An 18934-nucleotide genomic window follows, 5' to 3' on the forward strand; every position below is an offset into this window, starting at 1 on the left:
TAATATCCTGGCATGCATCACTACAGACTCAAAACTATCTACTATATAATTGTCTAAGGGGTACTTCCGTCGTTCTGTCTGTCTGTCCTTCTGTCTGTCACGGATATTCATTGGTCGCGACCTCTGTCTGTCATGGAATCCAAGTCACTGATTGGTCTCGCCAGCTGCCTGTCATGGCTGCCGCGACCAATTAGCGACGGCCACAGTCCGATTAGTCCCTCCCTACTCCCCTGCAGTCAGTGCCCGGCGCCTGCTCCATACTCCCCGCAGTCACCGCTCACACAGGGTTAATGCTAGCGGTAACGGACCGCATTATGCCGTGGGTAACTCACTCCGTTATCGCCGCTATTAACCCTGTGTGACCAAGTTTTTACTATTGATGCTGCCTATGCAGCATCAATAGTAAAAACATCTAATGTTAAAAATAATTTAAAAAATAAAAAATCATTACATACTCACCTACGCCGCCTTTCCCGCTCCTCGCGACACTCCGGTGACCGCTCCATGCAAACGGCAGGTTCCGCTGGCAAGGATCTTCCATGACGAGAAGGACCTTCCATGACGTCACGGTCATGTGACCGCGACATCATCACAGGTCCTGCGTGCCTGCGCGAGAAGGACCTGCCATGACGTCACGGTCATGTGACCGCGACGTCATCACACCCTGGGACTGGAAGCTGCCGCCTGCACCGCACACAGGCGACAGAACTACAAGAGTACCCTCGGAAGGTGAGTATATGTTTATTTTTTATTTTTTAACCTGTGACATACGTGGCTGGGCAATATACTATGTAGCTGGGCAATATACCACATGACTGGCCAATATAGTATGTGGCTGGGCAATATACTACGTGGCTCTGTACTGTATACTACTTCACTGGGCCATATACTACGTGGCTCTTTGCTGTATACTACGTCGCTGTGCAATATACTACATGGCTCTGTGCTGTATACTACGTCGCTGTGCAATATACTACATGGCTCTGTGCTGTATACTATGTCGCTGTGCAATACACTACGTGGCTCTGTGCTGTATACTACGTTGCTGTGCTGTATACTACGTCACTGGGCAATATACTACGTAACTGGGCAATATACTACGTGGCTCTGTGCTGTATACTACATCACTGGGCAATATACTACGTAACTGGGCAATATACTACGTGGTTGGGCAATATACTACGTGGCTGGGCAATATAGTACGTGGGCTGTGCAATATACTACGTGGGCTGTGCTATATTCTACGTGGGCTGTGCTATATTCTACGTGGGCTGTGCTATATACTACGTGGCTCTGTGCTGTATACTACGTCACTGGGCAATATACTAAGTAACTGGGCAATATACTACATGGCTGGGCAATATACTACGTCACTGGGCAATATACTACGTAACTGGGCAATATACTACGTAACTGGGCAATATACTACGTGGTTGGGCAATATACTACGTGGGCTGGGCAATATACTACGTGGGCTGTGCTATATTCTACGTGAGCTGTGCAATATACTACGTGGACATGCATATTCTAGAATACCCGATGCGTTAGAATCGGGCCACCATCTCGTCCATCATAAATGCCTTCTTAAGATTTTGACATTGTTCATTATAGTTTTACATTCTCTGCCTTCTTTATGTAATGTGCTGTAATATTCCTTGTACTTATGCTAAACACTGAGTTTATGCAATAGCAACCTATTACACAAGCACATAGAAGGGTACAGCTTCAGGGATAAGTTCCAAAATATAGAAAAAAGTCTAAACAGTAATAAGAATATCTTTAATAATAAACATACATTGCATGTTACTTGTTATACTACGTTTGAAAATGACAAAATTTAAAGAGGCTGTGCATTACATTCCATAAGCTGCAATTCAGTTTAATTTACTAAAACAAGCACTTATTTGAATACCTTCTGCTGTCGTCTCAACCACTGAGGGGTGCAATCCTATGATGTCACGTCAACTTCCGGCCTCTGAGGAGCTGAATGGCGCTGTTTGGAGATAAGAATGAGGTTTTCTTCTTTTTTTACATAGAACTAATTGTTAGTGATCTGAGGATGTATTTTTGGGGCAAAGAAACATTGATAATATTACTATATGGGGACTAAATGCGTGATGATGATGCATGCTGTGGGAGGTATTGCGTGGGGCTGCTTACAGGGAGACTGTGCAGGGAAGGGGGTGATGTCCCTCATGTGAGGTTGCCTGTTGGGCTGCAGCGCCAGAAAGAGGATGATGTGATTCACATGGTGCTAATCAGTTATAGAGGTCATATGGGTCAAAACAATTTTTACAGATTTTTTTAAAGGGACATATGTTGCTGAGGGTCTGACTGCCGGTGTTCCATAAGACAGGCTCTGGCAGAGGTCACACTACATATTTTAAAGAGGGATAAAAATACACTTCTTAGCAATTTTGAGGAGTTTATCTAATGAGAAGGACATAATTTGCAGTAAATAACTCAATCTGTAGTAAATAGATGTCTGTACACCTACATACAGTTGTTCTCAAAAGTTTACATACCCCGGCAGAATTTTTGCTTTCTTGGCCTTTTTTCAGAGAATATGAATGATAACACCAAAACTTTTTCTCCACTCATTGTTAGTGATTGGGTGAAGCCATTTATTGTCAAAATACTGTCTTCTCTTTTTAACCCCTTTACCCCCATGGGTGGTGTGCACGTTAATGACTCAGCCAATTTTTACATTTCTGACCACTGTCCCTTTATGAGGTTATAACTCTGCAACGCTTCAACGGATCCCGGTGATTCTGACATTGTTTTCTCGTGACATATTGTACTTTAAGATAGTGGTAACTTTCTTTGATATTACATGTGTTTATTTGTGAAAAAAAAGGAAATTCGGCGAAAATTTTAAAAAATTTCACAATTTTCCAACCTTTAATTTTTATGCCCTTAAATCACAGAGATATGTCACGCAAAATACTTAATAAGTAACATTTTCCACATGTCTACTTTACATCAGCACAATTTTGGAAACAATTTTTTTTTTGTTAGGGAGGTATAAGGGTTAAAATTGACCAGCAATTTCTTATTTTTACAACACCATTTTGTTTTAGGGGCCACATCACATTTGAAGTCATTTTGAGGGGTCTATATGATAAAAAATACCCAAGTGTGACACCCAAGTGTGACACCATTCTAAAAACTGCACCATTCAAGGTGCTCAAAACCACATTCAAGAAATTTATTAACCCTTCAGGTGTTTCACAGGAATTTTTGGAATGTTTAAAAAATAATTAACATTTAATTTTTTTTCACAAAAAAATTACTTCAGCTCCAATTTGTTTTATTTTACCAAGGGTAACAGGAGAAAATGGACCCCAAAAGTTGTTGTATAATTTGTCCTGAGTATGCTGATACCATATATGTGGGGGTAAACCACTGTTTGGGCGCATGGCAGAGCTCGGAAGGGAAGGAGCACCATTTGACTTTTCAATGCAAAATTGGCTGGAATTGAGATGGGACACCATGTTGCACTTGGAGAGCCACTAATGTGCCTAAACATTGAAACCCCGACAAGTGACACAATTTTGGAAAGTGGACCCCCTAAAGGATCTTATCTAGATGTGTTGTGGGAGCTTTGAACCCCCAAGTGTTTCACTACAGTTTATAACGCAGAGCCGTGAAAATAAAAATAATTTTTCCACAAAACACCCAGTTTTGTATTTTTCCAAGGGTAACAGGAGAAATTGTACCCCAAAAGTTGTTGTGCAATTTGTCCTGAGTACGCTGATACGTGGGGGAGAACCACCGTTTGGGCGCATGGCAGAGCTCGGAAGGGAAGGAGTGCCATTTGGAATGCAGACTTAGATGCATTGGTCTGCAGGCGTCATGTTGCATTTGCAGAGCCCTGATGTACCTAAACAGTAGAAACCCCCCACAAGTGACCCCATATTGGAAACTAGACCCCCCAAGGAACTTATCTAGATGTGTTGTGAGAACTTTGAACCCCCAAGTATTTCACTAATTTATAACGCAGAGCCGTGAAAATAAAAAAATCATTTTTCCCACAAAAATGTTTTTTAGCCCCCCAAATTTTTATTTTCCCAGTGGTAACAAAAGAAATTGGACACCAGAAGTTGTTGTCAAATTGTTCTGAGTACGCTGATACCCCATATGTTGGGGTAAACCCCTGTTTGGGGGTACGGGAGAGCTCGGAAGGGAAGGAGAACTGTTTTACTTTTTGAACGCAGAATTGGCTGGAATTGAGATCGGATGCCATGTCGCGTTTGGAGAGCCCTGATGTGCCTAAACAGTGGAAACCCCCAATTCTAACTGAAACCCTAACCCAAACACGCCCATAATCACAACCACACCCTAACCCCAACCCTAACCACACCCCTAATGCTGACACACCCCTAACCCTAATTCCAACCGTAAATGTAATCCAAACCCTAGCCGTAACCCTAACCCCAACCCTAACCCTAGCCCCAACCCCTAACCCTAACACTAGCCCTAATGGGAAAATGGAAATAAATACTTTTTTAAATTTTTTTATTTTTCCCTAACTAAGGGGGTGATGAAGGGGGGTTTGATTTACATTTATAGTGGGTTTTTTTAGCAGATTTTTATGATTGACAGATGTCAAACACTAAAAGACGCTTTTTATTGCAAAAAATATTTTTTTGTGTTACCACATTTTGAGAGCTATAATTTTTTCCATGTTTTGGTCCACAGAGTCATGTGAGGTCTTGTTTTTTGTGGGACGAGTTGACATTTTTATTGGTAACATTTTCGGGCACGTGACAGTTTTTTATCGCTTTTTATTCTGATTTTTGTGAGGCAGTATGACCAAAAACCAGCTATTCATGAATTTCTTTTTTTTGGGGGGGGCGTTTATACCGTTCCGCGTTTGGTAAAATGGATAAAGCAGTTTTATTCTTAGGGTCAGTACGATTACAGCGATACCTCATTTAGATTTTTTTTTATGTTTTGGCGCTTATATTCAATAAAAACTATTTTATAGAAAAAATAATTATTTTTGCATCGCTTTATTCTGAGGAGTATAACTTTTTTTTTCACTGATGATGCTGTATGGCGGTTCGTTTTTTGCGGGACAAGATGACGTTTTCAGCAGTACCATGGATATTTATATGTGTCTTTTTGATCGCGTGCTATTCCACTTTTTGTTTGGCGGTGTGATAATAAAAGGTTGTTTTTTGCCTCGTGTTTTTTTTTTTTTTTTTACGGTGTTCACTGAATGGGTTAACTAGTGGGACAGTTTTATAGGTCGGGTCATTACGGATGCAGCAATACTAAATATGTGTACTTTTATTGTTTTTTTTTATTTATATAAAGGAATGTATTTATGGGAACAATATATATTTTTTTTTTCTTTATTTAGGATTTTTTTTTTTTTTTTTTACACATCTGAATATTTTTTTTTAACTTTATAACATTGCCCCAGGGGGAGGGGCATCATGTTATAGGGTCAGATCACTGATCTGACACTTTGCAGAGCACTGTGTCAGATCAGCGATCTGACATGCAGGGCTGCAGGCTTACCAGCGCTTGCTCTGAGCAGGCGCTGGTAAGCCATCCTCATTTTGGATCCGGAGCCTGCAGGGAGGAGATGCTCGGTACAAGGTGAGCACATCGCCTTGTACCGAGGGTCTCAGGGAAGCCTGCAAGGAGCCCCCTCCCTGCGCGATGCTTCCCTATGCCCTCGGAATGCTGCAATCATGTTTGTTGCAGTGTGTCGGGGGTTAATGTGCCGGGGGTGGTCCGTGACTGCTTCTGGCACATAGTGCCGGATGTCAGCTGCGATAGTCAACTGACACCCGGCCGATCGCTATAACATACCATAGTGCATCTAATGTCAGAAAGGGGTTAAATAATAATGACAACCCAAAACATCCAAATGACCCTGATCAAAAGTTCACATACACCATTTCTTAATACCATGTATTGCCTCCTCTAACATCAATGACAGCTTGAAAACACCCCCATAGCACGATGCTGCCACCATCATGTTTCATGGCTGGGATTGTATTGGGCAGGTGATGAGCAGTGCCTGGTTTTCTTCACACATACTGCTTAGAATTATCACCAAAAAGGTCTATCTTCGTCTCATCAGACCAGAGAATCTTATTTCTCGTAGTCTGGGAGTCCTTCATGTGTTTTTTAGCAAACTCTATGCGGGCTTTCATATATCTTGCACTGAGGAGAGGCTTCCGTTGGGCCACTCTGCCATAAAGGCCCGACTGGTGGAGGGCTGCAGTGATAGCTGACTTTGAGGAACTTTCTCCCATCTCCCTACTGCATTTCTGGAGCCCAGCCACAGTGATCTTGGGGTTCTTCTTTACCTCTCTCACCAAGGCTCTTCTCCCACAATAGTTCAGTTTGGCTGTACGGCCAGGTCTAGGAAGACTTTTGGTGGTCCAAAACTTCTTCAATTTAGGGATTATGGAGGCCACTGTGTTCTTAGGAACCTTGAGTACTGCAGAAATTTTTTTGTAACCTTGACCAGATCTGTGCCTTGCCACAATTCTATCTCTGAGCTCCTTGGCCAGTTCCTTTGACCTCATGATTCTCATTTGGTCTGACATGCACTGTGAGCTGTGAGGTCTTATATAGACAGATGTGTGCCTTTCCAAATCAACCGTCTCAAGGAGGATCACACGGAAATGGACAGCATGTGTCTTAAATATGAGTGTCTGAGCAAAAGGTCTGAATACTTATGACCATGTGATATTTCAGTATTTTTTTAATACATTTGCAAAACTTTCTACACACTGTTTTTTTCAGTCAACATGGGGTGCAGAGTGTACATTAATGAGAAAAAAAATGAACCTTTTTGAATTTGCCAAATGGCTGCAATGAAACAAAGAGTGAAAAATTTAAAGTGGTATGAATACTTTCCGTACCCAATGTAATGACCATTGTTACGTTTGGAGGAAAAATGGAGTAGCTTGGAAGCCTAAGAACACCATCCCAACTGTGAAACATGGGGGTGGTGCATTTCACAAAATAGATGGCATCATGAGAAAAGAAGATTATGTGACAATACTGAAGCAACATCTCAAGACATCAGACAGGAAGTTAAAGCTTGGGCGGAAATGGGTCTTCCAAAATGGACAATGACCTGAAGCATACTGGCAAAATGGTAACAAAGTGGCTTAAGGATAACAAAGTCAATGTTTTGGAGTGGCCATCACAAAGCCCTTATCTCAATCCTACTGAAAATTTATCGGGAAAGCTGAAAAGGCAGGAGCGAGCAAGGCGAACTACAAACCTGGATCAGTTTTGTTATGAGGAATGGACCCAAAGTCCGACCAATTATTGTGAGAAGCTTGTGGAAGGATATCCCAAACTCTTGCCCCCATTCAGTTTAAGGGCAATGGTACCAAATACTAATGAAATGTATGTAAACTTTTGACTTTGTAGTAATAAAAATGCCTTAATACATTCTCTCTCTCATTATTCTCGCATTTGGCAAATAGGAAAGGTTTATTCTGATTTCAAGTCAGATATTGAGAAAAACATGCATATGTGTCTTATTATATAGTGTATGCAAACTTCTAGTTTCAAATGTATATATATCTATATATATGGCTGGCACTGCACGGTGCTGCTGACGGTGGTGATCCAGGTCCTGAGATCCCTATGGATCAGTCAGGATCCATAGCTCCTGCATGAGCTGCGTGCAGAGAGATGTCAATGGCTTCAATCGTTTTCTATGGGTCCATGCATTCTCTCCCACACAACTATCTATGAAACAATAGATTTATCGGTGGGGGTCTCAGAACCCGAACCACCACCAATCAACATCAATGTGAAGTGCCTGTCATATTTAAAATCTTTTATATAGTGACAGTTAGGGTACGTGTCCACGATCAGGATGGCCGGCGGTATCGTCAGAGCGGCAAACCCGCTCGGCGCTAAGCCCCGCCCCCTTCTGGGACGTGATGATGCCGGATGTGTTCATTGCACACATCCGGTATCATCGCACCCCTCGCATAGGGCCCTGTGTTATTCCTTGCGGCGGCGCAGCATTGCCGCAAGGAACACGGACATGCTGCGATCTTAAAAGACGCGCAGCATGTCCGGAGTCGTAGGGCCGACGGATGCGTGTTACCACGCATAGTGGACACGGGATTTCCTAAAATGTGGCCCCACGCAGCGTCAAACACGCAGCGTTTCCTGAACGTGGACACGTACCCTTAGGCTGTGTTCCCATGATGAGTATTTGGTGAGTTTTGGATTATGCTGATTTTCTGCACCTATTATGTAAAATAGGTTACTTTCATTTTTTTTACATGTGTTTTTATCGTACTTTTGAGGCTGCACTTTTTGTCGCTTGTGTCACATTTTAAATAAAACTGCTTTATTTCTGATACTTCTTGGTACTTGGCTTTGACCAAACTCTATTGATATAGTCATGACAGAATTACATGTGTTTTTAGTGCGTTTCTGCAGTGGAACCACACATTAAAAAAAATGCATATGCATTGTTTTCCTTTGTATTTTTCACATCTAATTCAATTCTATGTGCACTTAAAACTCAGTGTACCCAAAAGAGAAATTGACACTTTGTGGATTTGAAACCGAGACGTCTAAAAATCTCATCCACTTTGATGGAACCGTAAGATGCTGAGTTTTTGGTGCAACGAAATACGCAACGTCAAAAACTCACCAAAACCGAAATACGCAGCATCATACACTCACCAAAAATGAAATACGCAGCATCAAACACTCACCAAAACCGAAATACGCAGCATCAAACACTCACCAAAACCGAAATACGCAGCATCAAACACTCACCAAAAATGAAATACGCAGCATCAAACACTCACCAAAACCGAAATACGCAGCATCATACACTCACCAAAAACGAAATACGCAGCATCAAACACTCACCAAAAGCGAAATATGCAGCATCAAACACTCACCAAAAACGAAATACGCAGCATCAAACACTCACCAAAAACGAAATACGCAGCATCAAACACTCACCAAAAACGAAATACGCAGCATCAAACACTCACCAAAACCGAAATACGCAGCATCAAACACTCACCAAAAACTCATTATGGGAATTTAACCATACACTTTAAGCAGAATGACTTTACTAAAAATGCAGCAGGACTAAAAAGCTAAAAATAATAGGTAGTGAAGGAAGATGTGTGCGGACCTGTATGTCTGTCACACCTGGTGGAAGCTGTCTTCTTGGTAATGTTGGTTTGTATAAATGCTGCCAAAAGAAGGCTCTTTAAAGGGTGTATTCAAATTTAGGCACAGTCCTCTATAAAAACTGTGCCTGGTTCAGTCTCATAGCAGAAAAGTTTTGTCAGGCAGAATAAACCTGATAATCTGTTCCTCCTTCTTCTCAGGACCTTCTATCTGAGCAGAGATGTCAACTGCAGGAAAGGTAAGCAAGCGTGCACCCATCAGGGATCAAATATATCAGGGATCATATATATCAGGGATCAACTATAAAGTTTAGTGGAATGTGTAGCTAACTTGCAATATGGTAAGATCTATAAAAGCTATGCTGAGTTTATAGCATGGTGAATATCTGTATAGATCTCATGTTTTAGAATAAATGTATGCCCAGTTTTATAATCACTTTCTGGCATTTATCCGTGCTTTGTGCAAACAGCTCTATGGGCAGCATTTGTGCTCACGCACATAATACACCCACGTACAAAGTCAGGAACACACAGTTTAGGATCTAAAGACTTCGTCAGATTCCGTACTCTACAAATAACATTAAAAACTCACATTACTTTTAAACACCAGTCAAAATAAATTCTGTGATAGCTGGATTATCTAGATTACTACATTTACGTTATCGGAGTAGACAGAATAAAACAGACTAAAATCATTAAGTTATAACAGATGTAATAGCAATCTGTGGAATCACACAGTTCATATTCATGACCCTGTTGCATTGATACTTAGCATCGAAAACTTCAGCAGAAGACCGCTTCTTCTAGAAGACCACCACTGATCTAGGTCAGACTTCATTGTGGCAGGACTTTAGTTTCCGTACATCTTCTACGTATTAGCCCTTCTCTAACCACATATCTAGGAGACCATTTCTAACCATTTTGGATGGCCATGTTAAAGAGAATTCTGGACTTGTCCAAATCCTATATTTTCAGACACTTTTTGTACATAAATATATTAATAATAGATTTACAGTATATGGAACTATAATGTGCGTAGAAGCAAACGGTAAAAAGATAAACAGGAATCATTTTACATTTCTATAGGGCTTAGACTAATCTACTAATTAAATACAAGGGCACATAGGGAGGAACACGAATTAGCTTTCATTTTTTTAAGTATAGATTTGTATCTCTAATTACATCATCCGTTTCTATCCAGAAGCCATTACCATTGTATTTTATCACATGCATAATATATTCGTTTGACATGACACTACATGTGTAAGTTGATTTATTATTTTCAAGGCTAGAATCCACCTTCTGAGTAAGTGCTCTCCGTTATAGTTGATAACTGTATGTACTGCTGCCTCGTAGCTCAGACAGCCGAAATGAGGGAAGTTACACGTTTTAGATTATCCACCATTCAACCTGCATGATGAAAAGGGAAACTGTGCCTGCAGTCTGCAAATACGGATTGTGCGAATTAAGGAAGGGTTTGATGATCCGACTTTGCTCAGACTGTCCGCTTAGTGTGATCCGATTGGCTCGGATGAGGAGAAGTTGGAGAACAAAATTCTTCACTCCATTGTGGAGTCGGCAAAAATCAGACTGCACTCATATGTCATCTAAGTGCAGTTTTCCACGTACCTATAGACTTGAATGAATGAGTGGCATCCGATTTAAAAGTGAAAAAAATAATTGGTCATCACTAGCACTGCCCCATTGAATAACATTGGTCCCAGTGCTATCCTGATTAAAAATTGGATAGCACTAGACTGATTTATATTTTCATGTGACCCTCGCCATACGCTGCCACACCCCACAGAACGCCTGAGTCAGGGCTCATTTATATACGAGTTCAATTCATGGTTTGCACTTATAGACCTATAAGGGTATGTGCACTCGTTGCGGATTTCATGCAGATCCACAGTGTTTTTTACCGTGCAGAAACGCTGCAGATCCGCAAGTGATTTACAGTACAATGTAAATCTATGGGAAAAAAAATGCTGTGCACACTTTGCGGAAAATCCGCATGGAAAAGCTGCGGATTAAAAGAAGGAGCATCTCACTTCTATTGTGCAGCGTTTTTGTACCCATTCCATTATAGAAATCCGAAGGGGAAAAAATGCATAACTCCGCAAAAAATCTGTAGTAAATCCGCAGCAAATCCGCACAAAATCTACACAAAAAACGCATCAAATCCGCACCTGCGTTTTCTGCCAAGAGATGCAGAATCTGCACAAAAAATTACAGAGGCAAATCTGCAACGTGTGCACATAGCCTTAGGCTATGTGTGCACATTGAGCTTTTGGTGAGGCTGTGGGCAGCTCAGTGGCTCAGTGGTTAGCACCGCAGCCTTGCAGCTCTGGGGTCCTGAGTTCAAACCCCACCAAGGACAATATCTGCAAGCAGTTTGTATGTTCTCCCCGTGCTTGCGTGGGTTTCCTCCCACACTCCAGAGACATACTGATAGGGAATATAGATTGTGAGCCCCATCGGGGACAGTGATGATAATGTGTGCAACCTGTAAAGAGCTGCAGAATATGTTAGTGTTATATAAAAATAAAGATTATTGTTTTAATGTAAGAATATAAGTCCGCAAGCACAGGGTCCTCTCCCCTCTGTACCGGTCTGTCATTGTAAATTTGTTTACTGTTAACGATATTTATAACCCTGAATGTAACCCTTTTCTCATGTACAGCACCATGGAATTAATGGTGCTATATAAATAATAATAATAATAATAATAATGTAGATTTTCTGCACCATTTCTGCATCGGTTATGGAACAAGAGTTTTCTTACTTTGAGTTTGAGCGCTTTTTTGACATGTGTTTTATCTCGTTTTTGACACTGTGTTTTTTGTCTTTTGTTTTTGATAATTCCTGGTATTTGGCTTTGACATCACTTTACTGATACAGTCATGTGAGGATTACATGCATTTTTTTCTCAGACCGCACGGTCCGTGGAGAAAAATGTACATGTAAATAACCCCATAGAAAACCACAGGTGCGAGTGCAATCCATTAAAAGCCAGGTATAACACTCGTCCGATATAATCGGTTGTATGCTCGAGTACTTCCCAAAAACACTATGCCCTACCTAGCAGGCTATTAGAGGAAAGAGGCCTATACACAGTGACAAAAATGGGCAAATTAGCGCAGAAACCATTTCTGGGAGTGGTGTTACTTATTGGAGCAATTTTCTTAGTAGGAAAGATAATGTTTTCTCACTTGTAGACACATTCTATGCAAATGTCAGTTAGAATATGCACAAACTCTAATGTGCATGGTGTCTTAATTAGTAGTTTCAATAATAATAATTCCGAGCTCACTACTAGTTGTAGAAGATTTTCTGGTAATCAAAGTGTATAGGTCAGCAGTTATTTTTAATGTTTTAGCCACTTAGACATGAAAGATGGAGAGAAATGTCAACACTTGAAGCAGAAATCTTTTACAGATCAGATGGCAATATATAAATATATACCACACACAAGAAGCATTCTGTAGTGTGAAGGCCAGCTTCCTATTACATCTGGGCATGGACATAAGAACTGGAGATGAAGGAGGGGCAGGAAAGCTTTTACTTTGTTATGAATATCTTTGGCAGGCACAGTGTTGCCACTTAGGTTGTTCAAGGATACAGTTAGTGCATTGGTCATATCTGGTAGTGATTGACTTGCATAAAAAAAAAATAAGATATGCGCATAAAGCAGCCAGAGCAGGATTCAGTCGCTTGGTTTTGTTCTACTTTGCCAAAAGCCACTCAATTTCCCCCTTACAAATAGATGATTGTATTAGTGCATAACCATGCTAGGTATACAACATGCTGTCAAGAGTGTCATATCGTTATGGAATCTATCAGTAAGATCAACCTTCCCAAACCACATATATGAGCATGCAGATCTTTGAAATGAAACTCCGTTGACACCTTTATATATTCTATCTGTTGCTGCATTCCTAATAAATTTGAACTTCCAACATACACAAATTAGACATTAAGTTCTCTAAATTGTGACAGAGCACCTAAGAAGCACTACCTCCTGAGGTTTTTTTTCCCTACCCAGCACTAGAGATTGGCGGACCCCTGGATGTTCGGGTCCTGCAGGTTCAGACAAACAGTTAAAAAATGTTCGGGTACCAGAACAGTACCAGGATCTCTCTCACTATAATGGGGTACTCGAACACCCAGTGTTTGCCACGCTGACAATTGCATGTATTTTATTATCAACGCATTTCAAAGTTATCAAATGTCTTCCCCAGGAAGCAACCACAATCTGTTGTGCTCAGTACAAGCTGCAGTTGTCAATCAGACTGGCTTAGATTTACACTTAGGTGGCATTTTATCAAAGTGTTTTTGCCAGAAATCTGGCATAAATCATTTAGAAAAGTCCCAAAATTCTTCAGCAATGCAGAGTGTCACAAATAAGTTTCGAATTTTGGCAAAAATAGCTTGAGTGCAGCCATGGCAGGACGGTGTGACTACACCCATCCATCAAATTCATTGAAAGTGATAAAATACATTATGCCACAAATGTTACTTCAGCCCATGGAAAGGTGCAAGGAGGCACACACCATGAATAAAATGAGCCAAATTCATTAAATGAAATCTGTCAGCAGGTTTTTGCTATTTAATCTAAGAGTAGAATGACATAGCGCACTAGGAGCCTGATTCCAGGAATGTGTCGCTTATTAGACTGTGTGCTGTAGTTTTGATACAATGAGTGATTTATCAGCAGGAGATTATCACTGCCTGACTGGGTCTCATACACAGAGCAGTCAGGCTAATCTGTGTAACCCTGCCCCCACCACTGATTCTCTCAAAGGCTTTTCATACTGACTGAGTGCACCAGTCTCATCAGGTGTAAACTGTCTATTTAATAGTATATGCAGTTTATATTGTGAAATCTGGTGACAAAAAGTTGGTACAGAGGTATTAAATGACATGTTTGACTGTAATAAGCATTTTGAAATACTACATGTCATTTAGCAGTGTTCCAGTTAGACCTCATTTCCATTCACGAACCGTCCACTCCTATCTGCATGATAAGAAACGCTAATGGTTTTTTATGGGATTGTTCTCTTTCATTCAATGCATCAATTCTTGCAACATGTTGATTTTATATCTGGGATCAGAAAATGCAGCATGCGTGTTTTTTTAATATGGATGCTACACATTGCACAATGTGCTAAACATTGCATCAGGTATATCTATCTTAGGCTTAAAAAAACTGACTGGATGAAACTGATATATGTAAATCCTGCCGTGGGCCCCATCAAGATTTCCATTTTTCACGTACTAGTTCTTCTGACGGTTGATTTTCCGAAAATAACAGGTTTCCTGTATAGTATATACATATATATATACAGCGCCCCAGAGTCCTGGTTGTTGCAGTACTGTGGCTCCGCCGCTAAGGGGGGCTATGGTACGTCTGATGGCACTGAAGGAGTTCATCTGACCAGGTATCACAGACACCAATACATTTCACAGTCTGGCCTCCAGGGGGAGCTAAGGGTTCTATTTAGTAGGCCACTCCTCACAATCTGGTAAAACTGGGGGTTAGACAGGAAGTTAGAGAGAAAGCTGACTGGGTTGGAACCAGGCAACACCTTGTGGCAGAGGGTGTTGTAGGGGAAGATTCAGAGGGGTCCCTGTCAGGGGTGGGATCCTGACAGAGGCCTAGCAACCAGAGAGAAGGTTACGGGACCGCGCCTGCACGATATAGCGGCGGTACCCTAAGAAAGGAAAAGAAGCGAGGTTTATTGTGCTGAGTGAGAAACGAGATCAACGCAACAAGGAGAATACCAGTAGGAGTCATGCTGTAAGACGAGGCAACATCCTATTGAGGCGCATAACCGGTTGCCGGAACGCCAAGGAAGTATAGAGCTCCAAGCCAAACTTCAAACCTACGGCAGGACAGTCAATTACAGGCGGGCTGTCTCACCCAGACCCAGGAAGACACAGGGGGGTAACAACAGGAGTGGGGCGACGCTGGAGTCCCGGAAGAGCTCCGAGCCTCCCCGTCATACGGGTGCGTCCTATCCGTAAGATCAGGGGGACGTAGAGGGAGAACATGAGAATCGAGTTGTGAGGGAACACGAGAAACAGACACAATAGTTGTGGGGTACTATCCCGTAAGCACAGCAGGGGAGGACCACAACACAAGCGCAGGAAGGTAGGCACAGATTTCCACCTGCAAAGGGAACTCTGGAGGTGCCATCGGACCGGCCGGACTTGCGCAGCCCTGTTAACCGTATTCCGGATTGAGGACTCAGAAGCCTTCAGTGAAGAGGTAAAGAGACTGCAACTTGGTGTCCTCGTTATTGACCGCGACCGGCACTACACCGCACCATAACATCAGCACCATCATACCACCACCTTTCATTGTGCGCCCCTCAGCAGGGTCACGGACCGGGTCTAGCCACCGTGACAATCCCAGAGCAGAGACTCAGAGGCCCGGTACCGGGTACCCCTCGGCCCTGCGGCAGTGGGGGCGCTACAACTTGGCGTCACGAACAGGATCTACTTAAGCCTGAAGAATCGGGTCATGTGTGCCTTGGAACTGTGATTTACTACACTTGGACTGTGACTTATTGCAAAGACTGTGCCTTGCCATTTACCGCCAAAAATTGCTGCCATTACAGCGCTGAGGAGAGCGCAGGAGAAGAAGAGGGGCGTGGAAGTGGGCGTAGACAAGCTGAAGAGCGCGAAAGACAATGGCCGCCCAGTCTAAATATTTCTGCACCGTGAGGACGTGTCCGTCAACAGCCGAGGTCCGCCTTCTCATCCTTGTTGGAGGGTGGAGACCATGGAGACGGGGCCGCCCACGAAAGAGACCGCGGGAAGAGGACACTGGAGAGGAAGCGAAGATGGCGATGCCGGGAGCACCATGTGGGAATGACCCGACTCAGCGAGAGGCTGCACAACCCGACACAGCCTCGGACACGCCATAGCCTCGGACACGCCATCATTGCGGGAACTGACCCTTGCGGAGCTACCGATGGGCCGACCCCCCCTGGCCGCCGTCCGAGGAGTGTGTGGCTGCAGCCGAGGCCCGGCGGATAGCCCACCGCCTGGAGGCCGATGCCCGTGTGATCGCTCGGCTGGGCCAACCTACAGAGGTCCGCCTGTCTCCGGTGTCCCCCGCTTCTTTCATCCCGACCGCGGCGGAGTGTGAGCTGCAGGCATAGGGTCTGAGGATCCTGCCGGAGGCGGAGCACCTGCAGCGCCTGATGACAGCGTGGTGGAACAGACCCCAACCAGCAGCCCAGGTCGATCTGAGGAGCGTTGAGGAGGTTCCACCGTCGCACTGGGGTGTAGTGATATCCTTTAACTCCCAGAAAGGAAGGGGAGTTATCCAGGAGATCAGGGAGCCACTACAGGTCCATGTTGACCGGGAGGAAGTGGAGCCATGTGGAGGAAGGTACGATTCCGATCTGAAGCCTGGTGACGCAGTGACCTATACCCGGTGGAGGAGGGAAGCTGGTGAAACTGGCTGGATAGCTCGAGGCGTCCAGCGGTGCGTCGCCCTCCAGGCTGCTGCCAGAACGCCGGAGGACGAGCCTTCTGCAGGGAAGGTGCCGGAACCCGTCCCCGCGGAACCTCAGGAGGTCCGGGTCCACCGCGTGCCTCTGGGTCGCGCTCGCCCACAAGCAAGGAGGGCATCCCGACGAGGGATCCGGTCGCTGCTGGAGCCAGGACCGGCCCTTGCTGCACCAACGCGACCCGTTGGCCGGGTGAGGCCTGGAAGAAGACCACCCCCTGCTCAGCTACAAGATAAGTAAGCAAAAATGCTTTAATGATTGTAAATAAGTTCATCGTTTTCACTGTTTTGCTGCTAAAACCCGTTTATGGTTATTATTAAAGGGATCCCTTTGTTGACCCGGGATCCCTATTGCTTTTTGTTTGTTTTCTACTTTTTGCACAGTTATCAAAGGACTGCCGAATCATGGACGGTGAATGATTCAAAAACTAATGTTGTAAATAGTTTGCACCTTCTTAAAGGTGCTCTCTACTGGTTTTATACAAGAAAAGGACTCTTTGCGAAGATACTGTTTTTGAAGACATTACCGGAGTCCTTATTGCGAACAGACTTGCAGCTTGAAAAGTTGCACTACCTCATAGAGACTTGGTCCCCTCTTAAAGGGGATGTTCATCGAAAGCACTTAAAGAATGATGATGTGTTGAAAGAAAGTACTGATAATGCTGATATGTAAAAGTTATATGTAGCTAACTGGTTGATTGTAAGAAATGTTTAATGATGTTGATAGAAGAACGAGGACAGGAAGTGAACCCGTACGGGGTTAGTTAGTGAGTCCTCCTAGGAGCCATACAGAAATGGCTCAGTGATCTTGAACTGAAAGAAAAATGATATGTTCTATACTGTGTATAGTAGTGGAAGGACAGTAGGCCCGGGCGGAAAGGGGCGGTCCTGTACAGAAAGGAGAGGCAGTAGGTCTGGAGCAGTTAGGACAGGCGGTCCTGCAGACGTAAAGTAGGAGAATGCAAAAACGTTAATTAGCCTTATATGTGATATAAGAAGGTCTTTAGTGGATTTAGCGAGTACGTCCTTAAAGGCAATGTTAAATTATTGTTCACAAGTTTTGCACTGAGTAGAATACCCGGTTGGGTAAGAAAAGTTATTTATAGTAAGTTAGTTAAAGTATTTAACTATGTTTGTAACGTTCAAGTGTCCTCACCTCCCATAAAGGGAAGCTCTGTTAAAAAGTTTACTTGTACTTGCATTTTCAAAATTGTATGTATTTTTGCTGACATGTATTGTTGTTTTCTTCCCAGTCCAGGAGTACTGGATTTAACCGGGGGGGAGTGCAGCGCCCCAGAGTCCTGGTCGTTGCAGTACTGTGGCTCCGCCGCTAAGGGGGGCTATGGTACGTCTGATGGCACTGAAGGAGTTCATCTGACCAGGTATCACAGACACCAATACATTTCACAGTCTGGCCTCCAGGGGGAGCTAAGGGTTCTATTTAGTAGGCCACTCCTCACAATCTGGTAAAACTGGGGGTTAGGCAGGAAGTTAGAGAGAAAGCTGACTGGGTTGGAACCAGGCAACACCTTGTGGCAGAGGGTGTTGTAGGGGAAGATTCAGAGGGGTCCCTGTCAGGGGTGGGATCCTGACAGAGGCCTAGCAACCAGAGAGAACGTTACGGGACCGCGCCTGCACGATATAGCGGCGGTACCCTAAGAAAGGAAAAGAAGCGAGGTTTATTGTGCTGAGTGAGAAACGAGATCAACGCAACAAGGAGAATACCAGTAGGAGTCGTGCTGTAAGACGAGGCAACATCCTATTGAGGCGCATAACCGGTGGCCGGAACGCCGAGGAAGTATAGAGCTCCAAGCCAAACTTCAAACCTACGGCAGGACAGTCAGTTACAGGCGGGCTGTCTCACCCAGACCCAGGAAGACACAGGGGGGTAACAACAGGAGTGGGGCGACGCTGGAGTCCCGGAAGAGCTCTGAGCCTCCCCGTCATACGGGTGCGTCCTATCCGTAAGATCAGGGGGACGTAGAGGGAGAACATGAGAATCGAGTTGTGAGGGAACACGAGAAACAGACACAACAGTTGTGGGGTACTATCCCGTAAGCACAGCAGGGGAGGACCACAACACAAGCGCAGGAAGGTAGGCACAGATTTCCACCTGCAAAGGGAACTCTGGAGGTGCCATCGGACCGGCCGGACTTGCGCAGCCCTGTTAACCGTATTCCGGATTGAGGACTCAGAAGCCTTCAGTAAAGAGGTAAAGAGACTGCAACTTGGTGTCCTCGTTATTGACCGCGACCGG

The 18934-nt window shown here is 43.7% G+C and overlaps 1 protein-coding gene across 1 annotated transcript in view; it reads left to right on the top strand.

Annotated features, from left to right (window-relative positions):
- Nucleotides 1-9253: 9253 nt before the first annotated feature.
- The window catches only part of LOC143788229 (alcohol dehydrogenase 1-like), a 35940-nt gene continuing 26259 nt past the window's right edge, over nt 9254-18934 (top strand). The window contains exon 1 of the mRNA XM_077277743.1: nt 9254-9394. Within this exon, the coding sequence (XP_077133858.1) occupies nt 9377-9394 (18 nt within the window). The 5' untranslated portion in view covers nt 9254-9376. The remainder of the gene's footprint in view (nt 9395-18934) is intronic.

The sequence above is a fragment of the Ranitomeya variabilis genome, chromosome 1, assembly GCF_051348905.1.
Source record: "Ranitomeya variabilis isolate aRanVar5 chromosome 1, aRanVar5.hap1, whole genome shotgun sequence".
Lineage (NCBI taxonomy): Eukaryota > Metazoa > Chordata > Amphibia > Anura > Dendrobatidae > Ranitomeya > Ranitomeya variabilis.